The following is a 20,258-nucleotide window of genomic DNA, read 5'->3' as shown; positions in this document are numbered from 1 at the left end:
AATTAAGTCTACCCAGTTACGTTGCTCAGCCACCAAACACTCTCCTCTGAGCTATGCCAGCCCTGTCTTTACTTTGCAGGTAAACAAGAGGTGCACTGTAGTCTCCTTGAAGCATCCCCCTAGTGACATCTAGCCCCTGACACTGGTTACTCACAGAAATCCCAGATCCTCTGCTCCCAAAGGAGCAGTGTACCCCCATTTACGAGTCTGATCTTACCTCACTGCTCGCATAGCACTGGTGAGCACTTATAATAAAACAAAAGGTTTGTTTAGGAAAAACATAGACATTCCACTAGAAACAAGAGAGAGATGGTCACAATACAAAACCAAAATAATAAAACATGAACTAGAGCCCTTTGGGAACGAAGGCATATGTAGGCAGAAGCCTGCTGTGGATTTTAAGAGTTTGTTCTGAGAACGTTTAACAGCAGAAGCTGAGCTATGTATATGTAAGAAACTGCAGAGCAATCATGGCGGTGAGAACAAGAAAAGACCCGTTTGAACTAACACTAAATTTGTACTGATGGGGGAGGAGAGCTGACATGGAAATGAGAGACTAATATACATCTATAAGAAAAGATAAAAAATGATAAGTTTGTGTAACAAAGGGAAGTTGAAGCTGTATTGTCTGATGCTGGAAGTGACTGCAGTCGTCCTAATGAGCTTCCCACTTGTAAGTAGTTGATCACAACTTGCTGAGTGTTTTGCCTGAATAAAAATTTGTTAGCCCCATCTGCTGAGTATGAATAGTTGCCTTTCCTGCCTAATGCATACCCCTTCTGCTGAGCATTCGTTGACCGCAGAGTGAAATGATGTAGTGGCCATAGTCCAGTTCCAATAGACAAACTTCCTAAGCGGTTGTCGGGGTGGGGAGCAGAAAGTGTAAATACATAAGACATTTCTGCCTCCTCGGGTATCCACCCCAAGTACCATTAGGCCCCTGACCCGTGAGCCTCCCCGGCCACCACCTAAGCCAGCTGTGTGATACGCAGGTGGCTCACCTCCAAACTGCGCCTTGGAAACAGCTGTAGAGGCTTGTGCTCCACACCCTTCACTTCCTCACCCTTGTGTCCTGCCCCAGCAACACGTGGTGGGACCTCTTATTACCTGTGGAGGGTGAAGCACTTTGGTGGGCAAGTGCAGATTTCACGCAGGTCCCATGGCCCACCAGGGATATCAGTTAGCCACTTCTTCACAGAGCCATGAGCACGGGTGTGAGCGCTGTCTGGGGTTCTCTGCTTGGTGCCCTAACTGGAGCTATGTTTTTGAACCTGTGACTTTCACTTGTGTCCCTGTTTTTCTTTCATTTGTTGTCCCTCAAAATCATTTGAGAGCTGGGCCCGGTAGCTCCTCCCCTTAGGTTGGAGGAGAGGGGCTTTAGATGTGAGCGGGCCTGCACCATCCCCTCAGAGCCTCAATAGGAACCCCCCCACAAACCCCCCAGGTCAAAGTCTCAGGCAACGTGAAACCCCTTCCTGTGGAATCAAGTGTGTCTGCTTCTCACCCACCACTGCTTCAGAACGCTGAGGGCCCCAACATTCCATCCAGGTGCTTCAGAACCCCCAGAGGCCCAACATTCTGTGCAGCTGCTTTGGAACCTTCAGACTCCCCAAGATTCTGCCCAGCTGCCACAGAACCTTCAGGGCAGGGCTCCAACGTTCTATCCAGCTGCACTGTCCTTGGGCTAAGGGATCCCTGGGGGACTGTGTCCATTGGGGCTGGAACATCCATCGGGCTGAGGCCTTGGATGAGGTCCCGGCCGGGGCTCCCCTCCACAAGGGCTGGCTGCCCGCCAGTGCCCCCCTGGGTGGCGGCCAAGCATGCCGGGGCAGCTCGCTAATGCCTCGGCTATCGCTATTTCCCACCCTCGCCAGAGCCTTGCGCCGACCGTGTGGGCAGGGAAGGGTTAATCCGAACTCCGCCCTTTCCCGGGGCACGTGGTGCCATAACGGGGCTGTGATAGGGCAGGTCAGGAGCAGGGTGGGAGCGCAGTAGCGCCCCGGACGCCTGGGTTCCGAGCGTGGCTCGCAGCGCCGTGAGGGGGCGAGTCCCAGTCTGCAGCCCGCGGGCCCCGGAAGGGCTCGGCCCGGCCGGCCGGGCGGGCGGTGAGTGGGGGCGCCGGGGAGAGGCCGAGGCAGGAAATCGCTGCCTGGAGGAAGTGGTGGCAGGGGCGGGGGGCTCGGAGCCGAGACGCGGCTGGGACCGGAGAGACCCCCCCGCCCCCAGCCAGCTCTGGAGCAGCGCGGGGGCGTCGGTGGCCCTGAGCCCAGCAGGGCCCCCCCCAGCCGAGCCCGCCCTGGGGCAGCAGTCGCAGGGGGGTTTCTAGATCAGCTGTGCGGCGCTTTCCTCCTGCCCCGAAGGTGAGAACAAGGAAGGGGATCCCCGTCAGGCCGGGACTTGGAGCCCGGAGCCGCACAGCCCCTCGCGGGGAGACCCCAAAGCCCTGAGCCGGGAGAGACCCCCCGCCCCCGAATCCCAGAGCAGAGTCGATCCCTGTCCTCATGGAAGAAAATCCCCATAAATGTTCTGACTGCAGGAAAAGCTTTAAGCAGAGCTCGACCCTAAGGAGGCACCAGCGAACCCACACGGGGGAGCGACCCTACAAATGCCCCCAGTGCGGGAAGAGCTTTGCCGACAGCTCCAACCTCCTTCGCCATCAGAGGAGCCACACGGGGGAGCGACCCTACACGTGTGCCCAGTGTGGGAAGAGCTTCGGGCACAGCGCGACCCTGATGAAGCATTCCAGGACCCACACGGGCGAGAGGCCCTACAGGTGTGATGAGTGTGGGAAGCGCTTCTCGGAAAGCTCCAAGCTCCTAGAGCACGAGAGGATCCACACAGGCTTGAAACCCTACAAATGCCCTATCTGTGGGAAAGTGTTCTGCCACAGCTCCTCGCTGACCAATCATCAGCGGGTCCACACAGGTGAGAGACCCTATAAATGCCCCGAGTGCGAGAAGACTTTTGGACGCCGCTCCATGCTCATTCGACACATGAGGATCCACACAGGGGAACGACCTTACAAAGGCCTCCAGTGCGGGAAGGCCTTTGCCGTTCTCTCAGTCCTGATCCAGCATGAGCGGATCCACACGGGGGAGAAACCCCACAAATGTGCCCACTGCGGGAAGTGTTTCAGCGATCCCTCTGTCCTGACCCGGCATGAGCGCATCCACACAGGCGAGCGACCCTACAAGTGTGTCCATTGCGGGAAGGGCTTTAGTCAGAGCTTCACCCATGCCCAGCATCTGAGAACCCACACCGGGGAGCGGCCCTATAGATGTGATGAGTGTGGGAAGAGCTTCAGTGTGAGTTCCAGCCTTGTTGTCCACCAGAGGATCCACACAGGAGAGAGACCCTATAAATGTCCCCACTGTGGGAAGAGCTTTAGTGGCTGGCCAAATTTTAGCAGGCATCTGAGGACCCACGCCCAGGAGTAAACCTGACAGGTGACCCAATTCTGGGAGATGCTACTGTGATCACTCTGGGCTCTTTAGACAGAGAATCCATGCAGTGGAGAGACGCTATAAATGCCCCAACTGTAGCCAGAGCTTTTCTCTCAGCTCGGAGCTTAGTAGGTACCAGAGAATGCACGTGGGGGGCTACCTATAAACGCCCCAACTGATGGAAGAGCTTTAATCCCAGGATGTACCTTGTTATTCATCAGAAGATCCACAGCAGAGACAGGCCTGAGAAATAAATGTGGAGGTAGGTGTCATTCAGAGCTCAGAAGAGGACTTCTGGTGCGGCGGAGGAGTGGGACGGATAATGAGTTTCTTTTCTATCTCTTATTTTTGCAAGAGCCATTTTGTTCTTGTCCAGTCTGGGTTGTTAAAAATTCAGCTTGAATGTGAAGTTGGTTTTTTTTTTTTTTTTTTTTTTTTTTTTTTTCTGGTAGAATGTAATTCTTTTCTTCACGCTATCCTAAAGGTGGGTGGGGGTAGAGATCAAGTGTGTCTGTGAGGCCAGTCTTGTCCCTGTTGTGGGTCAATTCCTGTGCAGTATTGATCTGTACCATACGGGGTGCCACCACTTTGGTCACTTTGGATGGGCTATCACCAGCAGGAGAGTGAGTTTGTGTGTGGGGGGGTGGAGGGTGAGAAAACCCGGATTTGTGCTGGAAATGGCCCATCTTGATGATCTCTTTAGATAAGCTATTACCAGCAGGACAGTGGGGTGGGAGGAGGTATTGTTTCATGGTCTCTGTGTATATAATGTCTTCTGCAGTTTCCACAGTATGCATCCGATGAAGTGAGCTGTAGCTCACGAAAGCTCATGCTCAAATAAATTGGTTAGTCTCTAAGGTGCCACAAGTACTCCTTTTCTTATAGGGTATGAGAAACTGTTATCTGTAGGAATTTGCTACCAGTATTTGCTACCTCTCGCCTTTCCCATCTTCTGGTGCAGAGGTAGGAAATTGTTACCAGTCGCAGTTACTGATCCTTAAGGCTGTTCTACACCTGCGACTGTGACTGAGAACTAGCCCTGATGACTCCAAGATCTCTTTCTTGAGTGGTAACAGTTAATATGGACCCTGTGTGTTTATGTGGGGGAGGGCGGGTGTCAAGGTTCCTTCCCCACTCTGAACTCTAGGGTACAGATGTGGGGACCTGCATGAAAACCTCCTAAGCTGACTTTTACCAGCTTAGGTTAAAAATTCCCCAAGGTACAAACTATTTTACCTTTTGCCCCTGGACTTTCGCTGCCACCACCAAACATCTCACCGGGTTCATTATTGGGAAAGAGCCATTTGGAAGCATCTTTCCTCCCAAAATCCTCACCCAAAACCTTGCACCCCCCTTCCTGGGGAAGGTTTGATAAAAATCCTCACCAATTTGCATAGGTGACCACAGACCCAAACCCTTGGATCTTAAGAACAATGAAAAGGCATTCCATTTCCTTACAAGAAGACTTTTAATAGAAGTAAAAAGAATTGCCTCTGTAAAATCAGGATGTGAAATACCTTACAGGGTAATTAGATTTAAAACATAGAGAATCCCTCTAGGCAAAACCGTAAGTTACAAAAAGACACAAAACCAGGAATATCTATTCCATTCAGCACAGCTTACTTTCTCAGCCATTTAAAGGAATCATAATCTAACGCATACCTAGCTAGATTACTTACTAAGTTCTAAGACTCCATTCCTGTTCTGTTCCCAGCAAAAGCATCACCCACACACAGAGAGCCTTTGTTTCTCCCTCTCCCCAGCTTTGAAAATATCTTGTCTCCTCATTGGTCATTTTGGTCAGGTGCCAGGGAGGTTATCCAAGCTTCTTAACCCTTTACAGGTGAAAGGGTTTTTTCTCTGGCCAGGAGGGATTTTAAAGGTGTTTACCCTTCCCTTTATATTTATGACAGGGGGTCTTCCTGATAATTGCTTCCTGCCTTCTTTTAGTTTTCTGGTTCCTTTTCCCTGAACTCAATGTTCGTGTGTCTGTCTGTCTGCCCGCCTAACTTCACTGGGTGGTGGTCGTTACATGGTTTGATTGTTCACCTACCTGCATGTCTTGCAGCCATTTCCTCGTGTTTTGGGATTGTTGTCTTGGGGTGCATCAGAGTGTCCCATTATGGAGACTGGTGATCTGTTTTGGGGTGCACACTCCATCACTTTGTACATACAGTCGGGATTCTGTTTTCCAATGTGCACGTTACTTTGCACTTACCAACATTGAATTAAATCTGCCATTTTGTTCCTCAGTCACCCAGCTTTTTGAGATCCCTTCAGAGTCGGTTTTGGACTTGACTACCTTAAATAACTTTGTATCCTCTGCAAACTTTGCCCCCTCAATGTTTCGTCTTTTTTTCCAGATCATTTATGAATATGTTGAATAGCACTGGTCCCAGGACAGAGCTTTGGGGGACCCTATTGTTTAACCTCTCTCCACTGGGAAAACTGACCATTTATGTTTACCCTTTGTTTCCTGTCTTTTAATCACTTACTGATCCAGGAGAGGACCTTCCCTCTTGTCCCATGACTGCTTAGTTTGCTTAACAGCCTTTGGTGTGGGAACTTGTCAAAGGCTTTCTGAAAGTCCAAGTACAGTAACTCCTTGCTTAACGTCGTAGTTATGTTTCTGAAAAATGCTACTTTACGCAAAACGATGTTAAGCGAATCCAAGTTCCCTATAAGAATTAATATAAATAGGGGGAGTTAGGTTCAGGGAATTTTTTTTTGGTCAGACAAAATACTGTATATAAAAGTTTTAAACAAACAAACAAGTTAATACTGTGCACAGCAATGATGATTGTGAAGCTTGGTTGAGGTGGTGAAGTCAGAGGGTGGATATTTCCCAGGGAATGCCTTACTGCTCAATGATGAGCCAGCACTTGGCTGAGCTCTCAAGGGTTAACACACTGTTGTTAATGTAGCCTCACACCCTACAAGGGAGGGGAGACAGCATGGCAGAGAGAGACAGAGACACACACCCTGTGTGTGAGAGAGATGCACATTGCCCCTTTAAGTACGCTGATGCCACTCTAAGTACATTGCCTTTTTAAGTAGATCAGAAAGTTGAGACAGCAGCTACTACCAGCAAGCTCCCTCTGTCCTGAGCCTTGTTGTGTCTCTCCCTCCCCCTCCCCCCCACGCCCCGCTCTGTGGAAATGGGGTAAAGTAGCAGGGAGGGGACACATCCTGACTTTAGCATCCCTCTTTCCTCCCCCCTTCCCCCCCCACAAAGCAGGTAGGAGGCTCCTGGGAGCAGCTCCAAGGCAGAGGGCAGGAGCAGCACATGGCAGTCCGGGGGAGGGACAGCTGAACTGCTGGCAATGGGTAGCATGCTGGGTGGCTGCTGCACAGGGAATTTAGGGGGGCTGTCGGTCCACCCTGGTTTCAAGCCCCCACCAGCTCGCTGCAACGGGCTGCTCTTCCTGCAAGCAGTGGACAAAGCAGGCAGCTGCCAAATGACGTTATAAGGGAGCATTGTGCAACTTTAAATGAGCATGGTCTCTAATTGATCAGCAATGTAACAACGTTAACCAGGACGACTTTAAGTGAGGAGTTACTGTACACTATATCAACTGGGTCACCCTTGTCCACATGCTTGGTGACTCCCTCAAAGAATTCTAATAGATTGGTGAGGCATGATTTCCCTTTACAAAAACCACGTTGACTCTTCCCCATCAATTCACGCTCATGTGTGTGTGTCTGATAATTCTGTGCTTTACTATAGTTTTGACCAGTGTGTCTGGTACTGAAGTTAGGCTTACCAGCCTGTAATTGCCTGGATCACCTCTAGAGCCTTTTCTTTTAAAAAAAATAAAATAAAAATGTTAAATTAGCTATCCTCCAGTCTTCTGCTACAGAGGCTGATTTAACGGATAGGTGTCATGGAGTGGAGTGTACGTGGCCTGGCCTAGAAGAGCAGGAGTGAGATCTAGTGGGTGGAGCAGGCATCCAGGTTGGGGAACGAAGCCAAGGGTCAGCACCAGTCAACTACCAGTTACCAGAGCCAGGGGTCAAGCCAGAGTCAGAACTAGGAATTGAAGCTGAAGGTCAGAGCCAAGGTTGGATACCAAATTCCAGAGCCAGGATCAGGAGTCAGAGGATGGGGTCAAAGCCAGGACGGGTCACTGAGGATTGGAGGTGAGGCATAAGGGCAGGAGGAGACACAAGGATCAAGCACAGAGCAGGAGCATGGTGGGAACAAGAGTGAAGCCAGGAGCAGGGATGAGTGCAGGAGATAGGCACAAGCAGGGTCCAATGCAGCCACAACAGGAAACGACCTTGTTGCTCAGACAAATGTCCTGTTCCGCCTCCTGGCTTAAATAGCGTAGTAGGACCAATCAGCGGAGCTGGGCAGTACTCCAGTCAGAGCGCTCGTGGGTGATGCCTATAACCCCAGTAGCTTTTCAGCCCACTTGACTTCAATAGCCATTGGGTGGAAGCCAGGATGTGACAGCTGTTTGGGGATGTGTAAGCCTGAGGTCAAGTCCTGGGACGTCATAATAGGTTATGTACCATAGTTAGTAGTTCTGGGATTTCATATATAAGTTGCTCCAGAACTCTTGGGTGGATCGCATCTGGTCCTGGGGACTTATTACTGTTTAATTAATCAATTTATTCCAAAAACTCTGACATCTCAATCTGGGACAGTTCCTCAGATTTGTCACCTAACAAGATTGGATCAGGTATGGGAATCTCCCTCACATCCTCAGCTGTGAAGGCCAATACAAATAATTAGCTTCTCCGCAACGGCCTTGTCTTCTGGCCATTGCGGAGAAGCTAATTGGGTGCTCCCTTAGCACCCTGATGGTCCAGTGGCCCCACTGATTGTTTGGCAGCCTTCCTACTTCTAAACAACTTTTTGCTGTTAGTGTTTTGCTTGTTAGCCTTCAAATTCATTTTTGGCCTTCCTGCTTATACTTTTACACTTGATTTGCCAGAATTTTTGTTCCTTTCTATTTTCTTCAGTAGGATTTGAGTTCCAATTTTTAAAGGATGCTGTTTGGCCTCTAAGAACCCTTTTTACTCTGCTCTTTAGCAGTGGTCACGTTTTTCCCTGTTTTTTTTATTTATTTATTTGGGGAATATGTTTCGTTTGGGCCTCTTATGGTGTTTTAAATAGTTTACATGCAGCTTGCAGGCATTTCACTCTTTATTTTTATTTCCATTTCCTCCTCATTTTTGTGTAGTTCCCCTTTTGGAAGTTAAGTGCTATTGTGGTGGGTTTCTTTGGTATTCCCCCCCCCCCCCAACAAGGTTGTGAAATTTAATTACATCATGGTTGCTATCACTGAGCCATCCTACTCTATTAATCTTTTGGACCAGATACTGTGCGCCACTTCATCAAGAATTGCCTCTCCCTTTGTGGGTTCCAGGACTAGCTGCTCCATGAAGCAGCCTTGAAATGCAAAGCACTATTTGACACTAGGGACATATTTTAAAGTAACATTTCTGTAACTTTGCCCTCTTCACATCAGATTTCCCCCTAAAAACTGCCATGAGAAATATCCTTAATTATGGCCCCATTGTGCATTCACTCACTGTGTGACCTTGGGAAAATAATTTTGCATCTGTTTCTGAGGTTTCCCCACCCATAAAATAGCAATTATGAAACCCACCTTTGTGGTCCGCAGATTAAAAGTGATATTTAGGTGTTCTTACTACTTTGGAAACATACATCTGCAGTGAAGAAAACTTTGAACTGACACTCCCAGGCCTCACAACGGGAGCCAGTGAAAATTGACAGTGAAAATTGAAAGCATAGGGTCATCTGCAAGCATCAGAAATGCAGCGTCCTGGGAGACACTGAAATGGACTGAGGGGAAGATGGGGTCAAACAGCTCAAGTTAAAAGCACCTGTGACTATTGATAATAAATCAAAGTGGAAAGCTCTTCGCATGTATGTGTTTCTTTAAGCAGCTTGTGCTACTGTACAAGACAGGACAGCACTGCTTTATCCCGCTGTAGGAATGCATGGGCGTCCCTCCCTGTCAGCCTCAGAGGGAGGCCACACGTCCTCGCTGTCACATCTATAAATGGCAATTTTTCAAAGGGGGAATTAACAGTTCGTGAAGCTCAGGCCCTCTGTCAAGGCTGATTCCCCACCCTGGCACTTCGAGTGCAGAAGGTGAGGGCCCACAAGGATTCTAAAAATGGATACTGGCCACTCCAGGCTTGTATTAAACTCCGAAGGTTACAGCTTCTCTCTGACCTTGGATGGGTAGATGCTGCCACCACCCAAATACAAAAAAACGCTTTTAACCTAGGGAGGTGCACTTGGGAATTCCTCCCTGTGGGGTACCCTCATGCCCTCTTCCCCACCCCTCCGGGGAAGAGTTGAGAAAGAAAACAAATGAAATTAGCTGTTGTCACCAGCTAGTGAAACAACATCTGCACAAACCTCTTAGGACACAAAAAACCCAATCCTGTTATTAACAAAGGTAAATTTTATTAAAAACCAAAAGAAAGAAAATACATCTGGAACTTAGGCTATTGCTAGATTTAAAAAGAGCAAATCTAATTAAGCATCAAGAATGTTTTTTTTTTTTTTGAGGTCCAGCTTAATGGTTACCAGCAAAACAAAAGGATTTTGGGGGTTAGCACAGAGGAGTCCACAAGCCTTACAGAAATAAAAGAGAGAATCTAATCGCGCCTTCCTAGACATTTCCTGATCTACTTACATATCTGGGGTTTCAAATTGAGTAGTTCTAGGTATGATCTGGTGATTTTCATACCTGGTTCACAGCTTTTTACAGTATAGCTTTACCACTGACAAAGGGAAAGTTTCCCCCCGCCCCCATTTTAAAAAGTTCTAGCCCTCCCATTGGCTCTTTTGGTCAGTTGCTCACTCCCTTCCTTTTTACCTATGGGCTTTTTTAACCCTTTACAGGTAAAGCAAGTAGAGAACAGCTACTAACATGGATTTTATAGCTAACTGGCTGGCTGGGTGTCCATAAAAGGGAGCTACCCCTCCCCCCTTCATTTATCACATGCCCCCCAAATCACAGACGGTGCTGGCCAGCCTGGTTCAGGTCAGGTCCACACTGGCTGGGATTTCCTCCTGGAGGTTTAGGAAACAGAGTTAATAAGATACACGCACCTCTAATTTTACTACCAAGTACATGGAGAATTCAACAGTATTTTTCACATTTCAAGGACTACGTTGACTTAGAATCCGGGGACATTTTTACCCAGCTGATTCTGGGAAACCTTTCTGGGAGAGGGCATCAGCCACTTTGTTAGAGGCTCCTGAAATGTGTTGTATTTCAAAATCAAAGTCATGAAGAGCTAAACTCCACCAAAGAAGTTTTTTGTTAGTTCCTTTGACTGTGTGAAGCCACTTCAGCGCAGCATGGTCGGTTTGCAGGTGGAAACGCCGTCCCCAAACGTATGGGCGTAGCTTCTCTAGAGCACACACAATGGTGTAACATTCTTTTTCCGAGACTGACCAGTGGCTTCCCCTCTCAGACAGTTTTTTGGCTGAGAAACACGACAGGATGGAATTGCTGATCTGGTCCTTCCTGCATTAAAACTGCTCCTACACCACCTGTGGTTATGACGAAAAGTTGGTCAAAGTCCAGGGCCCTTAGTACAGGGTCAGACGTAAGGGCTGCCTTAAACTGGTTAAAGGCTTTTTGACACTTTTCGGTCAACTGAACGGCATTTGGCTGTTTTTTCCTGGTTAGGTCTGTCAGTGGGGTGGCAATTTGGCTGTAGTGTGGTACAAATCGTCAATAATACCCAGCCAAGCCCAAGAAGGATTGGACCTGTTTCTGTGACATAGGGACAAGCCAATTTTGGATAGCATTTACTTTAGCCTGTAGGGGGTTGATAGTTCCTTGACCCACCTGGTGTCCAAGGTACCTGTTACCCTGTTTAGGCCTATTTGACATTTTTTGGCCTTAACGGTTAATCCTGCCTCCCTTATACGCTGAAAGACAGCTTGGGGGTGTTCCAGGTGTTCTGCCCATAAATCTGAGAATATAGCCACATCGTCAAGGTAGGCTACTGCAAATTCCCCCAGTCCAGCCAGAAGGTTATCTACCAGTCTCTGGAAGGTGGCGGGTGTATTTTGCAGTCCGAAAGGGAGCACATTAAATTCATACAGCCCGACATGGGTCTTACCTTTCCTTGGTGGGGTCATCTAGCAGCACTTGCCAGTGCCCCTTAGTTAAATCTAAGGTGGAGATGAGCTGGGCATGTCCCAGTTTCTCCAATAGCTCATCTGTGCGGGGCATTGGATAGTTTTCTGGGCGAGTTGCAGCATTTAGTTTATGGTAGTCAATGCAAAACGAATTTCCCCATCGGGTTTGAGAAGCAGAACCGCTGGAGAGGCCCATGGACTCTCAGAGGGGCAGATTACACCCATCTGTAACATGTCCTTCATCTCCCTTTCTATAGCAGTTTTGGTGTGAGGAGCCACCCGGTAGGGTTGGGCTCTAAATGGGCGAGCATTACCTGTGTCAATGGAGTGGTACGCTCGTTCTGTCCGTCCTGGGGTGGCTGAGAACATCGGTGCGAAGCCGGTGCACAGCTCCTGGATTTGCTGTCGCTGCTTATGCCCAAGGGTGATGGAAAGGCTCACCTCTTCTACAACACCATTGCTTTTTCCTTCATAGTAGACTCCTTCTGGCCACTCAGCATCGTCTCTCTCCTGGGCTGTAAACTGGAGAACCTTGATTTCTCAGGCATAAAAGGGCTTTAGAGAATTAACATGGTATACTTTAGGTTTTAGGGTAGGGTCTGGGAATGCTATGAGGTAATTAACAGCTCCTAGGTGCCATAAATGGCCCCTCCCATGGCACTTGCATCTTATTGGCCTGGAGCGCTTTCAGGACCATGACTTGGTCACCTACTCGGAAGGAACGCTCTGTGGCATGTTTATCATACCAGGCCTTTGGCTCTTGTTGAACATTTTGTAGGTTTTCTCAAGCAAGGTCTAGAGAGTCCTTGAGGGTGTTTTGCAGGTTGGTTACGGAATGCAAAATGTTAGTTCCTGGAGAAGATGTAACTCCCTCCTGTTGCTGCTTCATCAATTGTAAAGGCCCCTTAACTTTGTGGCCATAAACGAGTTCAAAGGGTGAAAACCCCAACCTGGGATGTAGTACAGCCCTGTAGGAAAAGAGCAACTGCTGCAACACTAGGTCCCAATCATTGGAGTGCTCATTCACAAATTTACATGTCATGGCCCCCAAATTCCCATTAAACTTCTCCACTAGGTCATTTGTTTGATGGTGGTAAGGAGTGGCAACCAAGCGGTTCACCCCATGAGCTTCCCAAAGATGTTTCATGGTCCCTGCCAGAAAGTTAGTTCCTGAATCCATAAGGATGTCGGAGGGCCAACCTACCCTTGCAAAAATGTCTGTTAATGCCTGGCACATGCTTTTAGCCCTGGTGTTGCTTAGAGCTACTGCTTCCGGCCATCTGGTGGCAAAATCCATGAAAGTCAGTATGTACTGCTTTCCTCTGGGTGTCTTTTTCGGAAAAGGACCCAGAATATCCACAGCTACTCGCTGAAATGGAACCTCAATGATGGGGAGTGGCTGGAGAGGGGCTTTGACCTGGTCTTGGGGCTTTCCCACCCTCTGGCACACCTCACAAGTCCGGACATAGGTAGAAACGTCCTTGCCCATTCCTTCCCAGTGAAATGACTTCCCCAAATGGTCCTTGGTCCTGTTCACCCCAGCATGGCCACTAGGGTGATCGTGAGCTAAGTTCAAGAGTTTTCCCCTATACTTAGTTGGAACTACCAACTGTCTCTGGGGATGCCAGTCCTCCTTGTGCCCACCAGAAAGGGTTTCCTTGTATAAGAGTCCTCCTTCTACAACAAACCTGGGCCTTTTGGAAGAGCTGAGAGGCGGTGGGTGCCGCCGTCCAAGCTCCCTTAAGATTTTCATCCGCTTCCTGTTCGGCGTGGAACTGCTCCCTTGATGCTGGAGACATCGGTCCCACTGGAAGTGATGCGGGTGACGTGAGGGGTGTCTCCGTTGACTGTGAACCGCTCTCCACTGGTGCACTGGGTTGTATTTCAGGCTCCGGTTGAGCTTCTTGCGCCGGTTGAGCTGCTGCTGCAGGTTCAGGCTCTGTGGCGCCCTTTGGTGCTGGCTCCCCTGACTCTGGCGGGCTCTGGTGCTGAGGGCTCTGCCAGTTCCGATCCTTGGGCTGGTTCTGGCTGGGTCCCAGGAACTGGATCTACAACCATTGTCATAGACTCTGGTCTGGGGTCTGGTTCCATCAGCTCTGGCGGGTCCCTGTAGGAGGCTCAGGAATGGAGTTAGGTGTAGAGGCCTGTTTAGCCTGGTCATGGGTGACCATCCCCACCCATTTTGTTAGCCTCACATGGTTGGCTAAGTCTTCTACCGGCAGCATGGGAATGCGATAATCGTCATAGACTGCAAAAGTCCGTATTCCTGACCCACCCTTGTATTGGACAGGCAACCTGGCTGTAGGCAAGTTAAAAGAGTTGGCCTTAAAGGGTTGCACCATCTCTTGGGCCTCTGGGTTGATGAATTTGGGATCCACAAGGGATTAGTGAATAGCTGACACCTGTGCTCCAGTGACTCTCCACTCAGTAATCTTCTTCCCACCCACACTCACAGTTTCCCTTCGCTCTGGAGGTATTTGTGAGGCATCTGGGCCTGAAGGCTCCTGGTGGGACCCTGGGGTGATGAGTTGCAGTCAGCTGGTGGTCTTGGGGCAGTTGGTCTTCACATGCCCCAGCTCATTACACTTGAAGCATCGCCCAGCTGACTGTGGGTTGGGGCGAGGTGGGTGGTTGGAGAGTAGGGTGGTGGGATAAAAAAGCATCTGCGATCTCCCTGGCTGTGTGGAGGGCTCCTCCTTGCAAGGTGGGGCCTTGGGCTGACCCAGATGGTGGGGTGTCTGGTTGGGTTGCCCCTTCTGGTATCCGCTCCAACTGCTACTAGCTTTCTTCTTCTCCACCACCTCCACCCATTTGGCTCTGATCTCCCCCGCCTCAATTGCAGTTTTGGGCTTCCCATCTAGGATGTACCTTTCTATCTCCTCAGGAACATCCTCTAAGAACGGCTCCATTGGCATTAGGAGAGACAGATCTTCCAGAGATTTAACGCTTGCTCCTGATATCCAGGCATCCCAATGTTTCACAATGTGGTCGGCGTGTCGGGAGAATGCCACGTCTGGTTTCCACCTTAGGGCTCTGAACTGCCAATGGGCATGCTCGGGTGTTCACTCCATCCTAATTTTGGCCTTGTGTTTAAAAAGTTCGTACAGGTGAGCCAGATTCATTTCCAGGTCAGTGTTCAGTTGAGACTTAGGGGCCTTGTCATGGGCTGGCACCTGGCCTGCCGGCATCACAGAGGCCACTGTCTCTGAATCATCCTCCCGGTTCCTGACAATTATAAGGTGCACCAGAAACTTATGAAAAGGGCAGCCCTAGGTGCACAGGTAGAATTGGTTAATGGCAATCCATATAAGTTAGTTCATATTTGACATATTGCTGGGCCTGCTAGAGTGGTTTTGCTTATTCATGAGGCCATCTGGGAGCTTACCATGATCCTTTGGCAGACTCCCTCCTCTCTGATGCCCACTGCCACGAGAACAGAAAAGAGGTGCCAGATTCCTTCTTAGGCATGTGAATATTTTTACTCACCCCCAACCTCAGGATCTTTGGCCTTCATTATGCTTAACCATCAATTCCACTGATTCCAAGAACTTTAATGAAGCTCAGACAAGACTCAGCTTCTGTGATTCGCATTGCACCAGTATGGCACGGACAATACTGCTTTCCAGAACCGGTCAGGCTGTCGATACAACCAGCCATCACGGTTCCTCTTACTCCCAACTTGATATTGCAGAATGGCATCTTCATCATCCTCACGAGGTAGGTTAGTGCGGAGACAGAGGGGAGAGCGCCCCCTGCTGGGCCCCCTGTGCCCTGCAGCACAGAGCTCCCTAGCACTGGACTTGGTCATAGGTGTCAGCGCTGACTGCAAAGGGAGAGCGCCCCCTACTGGGTCCTCACCCTGTTTCTTGCAGCACAGCGCCCCCTACTGAGCCCTTCCCTGCAGCACAGTGCCCCAACCTATTGCCGCTCTCTAGCCCCATCCATCACACTCTCGTCTCTCTCCTTCTTTCCATCCTGTGCTTCCCCAAGCCTCAAGGACTCAATCAAGTACATCAACTTGTCCACCGAGGAGGCAGGGGCAAGTGTGCCAGAGACACATCAGTATGAGGTGAGACCGGCAGCAGGGAGTCAGGACTCCTGGGTTCTATCCCCAGCTCTGGCAGGGGAGTGGGGTCTGAGGGTCAGAGCGGGGGCTGGGGATCAGGGCTCCTGGGTTCTCTTCCTGCAGTGCCCTGTGGTGAGTCTGTTTTTATTTCAGGTCAAGAACCTGCGGCAGCGAAGTGTCCCCCTCTCGGTCACGTTCCAGTTCCCCGTGGAGCTGAGCGGGGTCCGGGTGTGGGACGCCTCTGAGGTCGTCCCCTCCAAGGTACCTGCCTCTCCCTGCCCTTGTGTGTGTGAGATGGGCCCAGTGATGCCTGCTCGGTCCTACAGCGCCCCCTGCTGGGACAGGCTGCCTAGGGGGAGAAGACCCCTTCCCAGTGGTGAAAGTAAAATTAATTTTTCCCAGTATTGGGGATGGGGGCATGTCACCTCCCCACATGACCCTCCCTGTGACTCTGTCCTGTCCCCAGCCCAGGATCCCCACGCTTTTCCCCTCCCATCCCCGTTACCTGGGGGGGAGAGGGGGCTGGGAGCGGTACAGCATCCGGAGGAGCTACCGGCATCTACGCCTTTCCCCGCTGCCCCTCCCAGCCCCCTACGCTTCCACAGAGCTGCATCTCCTTCGGCAAGGCTACCGGTGTCTTTCCGGTATGCCGTGCCGGCTATAAATAGCTTTCTGGTACAGCAGACCGGACCGGACCAGCCCGGCTTTTTCCTTATCAGTACACCACACCGGCCCTTACCAGGTTACATTCACCGCTGCCCCTTCCCCAGCTCCTGAGCCAGCCAGCCAGCCCCCTGCGTTGGGGCCCTGTAGAGGTGAAAGGTCCCATGGCCCATTCCTGCCCCTATTAACACCGTGTCTCTCTCCCTCCCCAGCCCCAGCTGGCTCAGTGCGTAAGTGAGGCTGGAACCCCGGGTTCGAAGGACTTTGTGAAACGGATGAGCAAGCGCCCCCTGCTGGTGAGTACAGGCCAGTGCTGATCCCACCAGCCCCTTCCCCTCTGCGCTAACGCAGACAGTGCATGTGGGGCTGGGCTGGGGGAGGGACAGGGCCCCGTGCTATAGACAGACCCAGAGCCTCATGACCATGCTGAGCCCCTGCACGCCCCCTGCCTCACCCGGCGATATCCTTCTGCACCCAGGACTTCTCCGTGGCCACCTGTAAGAAGATCCGGTGCAGAATCACCTCCCTGGAAATGCACCAGCTGCTGGAGTTCATGATCAAAGGGAACATCAGCTTCCAGTGGGTCTCCCAGGTACGAGAACCGCCTCTGCCTCTCAGCACCGGGTGAGGGATCCCTCATGTGAACAGCCCCCACGCCTCACCCCTGAGGGTTGCTGCATCTCAGTGCCGGGCAAGGGATTGCCCCTGTGTGAACATTGCTCTGGGTCCCTCTGGATTGATGCTCCGGGCTGGTTTGTGTCATTTCTGGTCAGGGATGGTGAATTTCTCTGTTCCAGACTCAGCAGCAGAAAGTGAGTCTGGTGAGCGAGGCCCGGATTGAATACGAGGAGCAGAAATACACCCAGAAGGAGGGATTTGTCCAGCGGCAGGTACCAGAGTGACTGTGCCCGGGATAGAGAGAGCATTGGCTAGTGGTTAGAGCTGGGAGCCAGGACTCGTGGGTTCTGTCCCTGCTCTGGGAGGAAGTGGGGTCTGGTTTGATAATTTCAGGACTTTTGGGTCCCCATCTCACAGCTCCTCTCCCCCAGGTGCAGACGGTGGTGGAGCGCTTCGTGGGCTATAACTACCTGCCCATCATCGTGGGCAGCAGCGTGGGGGCCTGATCCTGCTGGCTCTCATCACTGCAGCCCTCTGCAAGGGGAGTGGGGCAGCGCTTGGACCCCTCCCCCACCTCCCATCACCCTGGGGGTGGGGCCTGTAGCTCTCCCAGCTGGTGGAGAAGGGGCAAGGGTCTTTCCTTTGGAGGTTCCCACAGCCTGTCTCTCCCCATCCTCCGCCATAAGCCTGTCTCTGTCTGCCTCTCACCATCTCCCCTCTTTGTCTCCTTCCAGTTCGGCTTCTTCCAGCGCCAGTACAAGCAGATGATGGAGGATGCTGTGGAGGGCGAGGGGGCTGGCCCGACCCGGAGCGCAACCGCTGGCAACCCCCCTGCTTCTGATGCCCCAAAACAGTAGCCCCCCAGATGCCAACGCCCCCTGGCTTTACCTCCCTCTTAGCTGCTCTAGATCCACCTCCTCCTCCTTGTGTTTGCCACCCCCAAGACGCAGAAAGACCGGCCACTGCCCCAACCATTAAAAGAGATCCTAGTGCCAACTCGAGCTAATTGTTACTCAAATTATGCTGGGCAGAATTCTGCTTACTTTTTTATCATTTTGATGGAGAACATTAAAGTTAGTTTATAGGCATTTTTTTTTGAGTTCTATTGATTTAAATTTTGATGTGGAAAGTTACTTGTTTTAAGCATCCCTCCCTCCCCCATTTTTATCAGTTTAAATAATCACGGTTGTGGGAATTTGTATGTGTTGGGAGTCAGGCCATAGGTGAAGGTCAGACAATTATTTAATGGCAATAGAGGTTGAGATTCAAGAAGTGGAGCTTTATAATTATGCTTGGAAGGACTGGATTTTTATTGGTAAATGTTGAATTCATCACACACGTGCAAGCTGCTGGCAAAATATTTCCATCGCTAATCATCAAAATTTGCTGCTTGAGAACTTCTAAAACTGATTGAAAAGGAAAAAAATCAATGTCTCTGCCCTGCAGGTTTAAACTGAGGAACTCCCTGCCGCATGTGGTAATGAGGCTGTGACAGAATACGTTCCTGTATTCACACCCTCCATATTATTGTTATAATCTTTGTACGAAGTATGCCTTGTGAGGTATAATTCGAAACCTCACAAGTTGTTAATCAGTATTGTCCTGATAAGATATGGGTCTCAACATTGTCAATAGGATGAAATTCAATAAGGACAAATGCAAAGTACTCCACTTAGGAAGGAACAATCAGATGCACACATACAGAATGGGAAATAACTGCCTTGGAAGGAGTACTGCGGAAAGGGATCTGGGGGTCATAGTGCACCACAAGCTAAATATGAGTCAACAGTGTAATGCTGTTGCAAAAAAAGCAAACGTCATTCTGGGATGTATTAGTAGGACAATGGGGCACAGCACGGCGGGGGCAACCCTGCTTCGTCCAGTTCAAGAGCACTGTTTACAAGCCACAGCCCTGTGCTGCCAGTGTGCCCCTTCCCCGTGGGGGTGGGTCCATGCCATGCCACACAGCCCTCCCACCCAGCACCCCTGGACCCACTATGCCCAGCACCCCCCCCACAAATGCACAGTGCCCTGAACACCGTCACCCCTGCCCAGCACCCCCCCACACCCTCAGCCCCACCACCTCTGCCCAGCACCCCCCACAGACCCCCCCACTGCCCAGCACCCTAAAATGCAAAGATCTCCCCCACTGCCCATTACCCTTCCCCACAGTCCCACCATCACAACTACACTGCGCCTCACACAGACCCCCCCCCACTGCCCAGCATCCCAAAATACACAAACCTCCCGCACTGCCCAGCACCTCCCACCCCCTCACATCCCAGCATCCCCTCACAGACCTACTCCCCAACACCCTGCCCCTAGGCCCTGCTGAGCCAGCGCAGAGCAGGGATCCCTCTCCAGAACAGTGCTGGGGGCAGGACAGCAGAAGCTCGGGAACGCAGAGCGGCCCTGTCCCCCAGGGCCCCATGCAGCCCCAGACCACAGATCCATGGCCGGAGAGGGCTGAAGGCTGAGAGCAGCAGCAGGAGGATGCTGGTTCTCTCGGCAGGACAGCTGAAGCCAGAGGGCCAGAGAGGGCTGAACTCTGGGGAAGGATGGAGGGTTAAACCCGCTGATGTCTCCAACTGGAACCATACCTGGGAATGAAACAAGGTGGAGAAGCACCCCAGCTAGAAGGGTGTTGGAGCTGTACTGAAGAGCTGGGGCTTGGCGAGAAATGCTCGAGCTGTCCCGGAAAGCCAGGGCATGGCGAGAGACACTGGAGCCCTGCTGCAGAGCTGGAGCATGGTGGTGATCGATGCTGGAGCCGTACTGCAGAGCCGTGGTTTTGTTCAGAAATCCAGATCCGAGGCCAGAAGAGACCATTGTGATCATCCAGCCTGACCTCCTGTGTAACACAGGCCTTAGAACTTCCTTGAAATAATTCCTAGAGCAGAGCTTTTAGAAAAGCGTCCAATTCTGATTTTAAAACAGTCAGTGATAAAGAATCCAGTATGACCCTTTTCAAGTTGGTCTACCGGGTAATGACTCACATCTTCTTGTTAAAAATGTATGTCTTATTCCCAGTCTGAATTTGTCTAGATTCAGCTTCCAGCCATTGGATCATGTTAAACCTTTGTCTGCTAGATTGAAGAGCCCATTATTAAATATTTGTTCCCCATGTAAATACTTATAGACTAGGATCAAGTCACCCCACAACCTTCTCTTTGTTAAGCTGAATAGATTGAGCTCCTTGAGTCTATCATTTCAATCATTCTTATGGGTTTTTTCTGTCCCCTCTGCAATTTATCAATTTCTTTCTTGAATTTTGGGTACCGGAACTAGGCACAGGATTCCAGCAGAGGTGGCAGCAGTGCCAAAT

At 50.6% G+C, this 20,258-nt stretch overlaps 1 protein-coding gene and 1 pseudogene across 5 annotated transcripts; both read left to right on the top strand.

The window, feature by feature from the left end:
• Positions 1–2,053: 2,053 nt before the first annotated feature.
• On the top strand, positions 2,054–3,609 carry LOC144267052 (uncharacterized; annotated as a pseudogene).
• A 15-nt stretch (positions 3,610–3,624) lies between these two features.
• Positions 3,625–18,021, top strand: LOC144267061 (integrin alpha-D-like). 5 transcript variants are annotated; one of them, XM_077820722.1, is made up of 8 exons: positions 3,625–3,705; positions 14,471–14,693; positions 15,577–15,655; positions 15,806–15,913; positions 16,528–16,611; positions 16,794–16,907; positions 17,113–17,205; positions 17,668–18,021. In XM_077820722.1, exons 2-8 carry the CDS (start codon positions 14,569–14,571, stop codon positions 17,788–17,790), a joined length of 726 nt encoding a protein of 241 aa, XP_077676848.1. In that variant the 5' UTR covers positions 3,625–3,705; positions 14,471–14,568; the 3' UTR covers positions 17,791–18,021. The 5 variants fall into 5 exon arrangements, with proteins under 5 accessions (XP_077676848.1, XP_077676850.1, XP_077676852.1 ...); XM_077820721.1 differs by lacking the exon at positions 3,625–3,705 and adding an exon at positions 15,085–15,303 and having other exon boundaries at positions 14,592–14,693; XM_077820724.1 differs by lacking the exon at positions 14,471–14,693 and having other exon boundaries at positions 3,651–3,705.
• The last annotated feature ends 2,237 nt before the right edge of the window (positions 18,022–20,258 follow it).

Source organism: Eretmochelys imbricata, chromosome 6 (genome assembly GCF_965152235.1).
Source record: "Eretmochelys imbricata isolate rEreImb1 chromosome 6, rEreImb1.hap1, whole genome shotgun sequence".
In the NCBI taxonomy this organism is placed as follows: Eukaryota; Metazoa; Chordata; order Testudines; family Cheloniidae; genus Eretmochelys; species Eretmochelys imbricata.
Note: the sequence above shows the minus strand (reverse complement) of the source record. Positions and strands in the feature narration are given on the sequence as shown.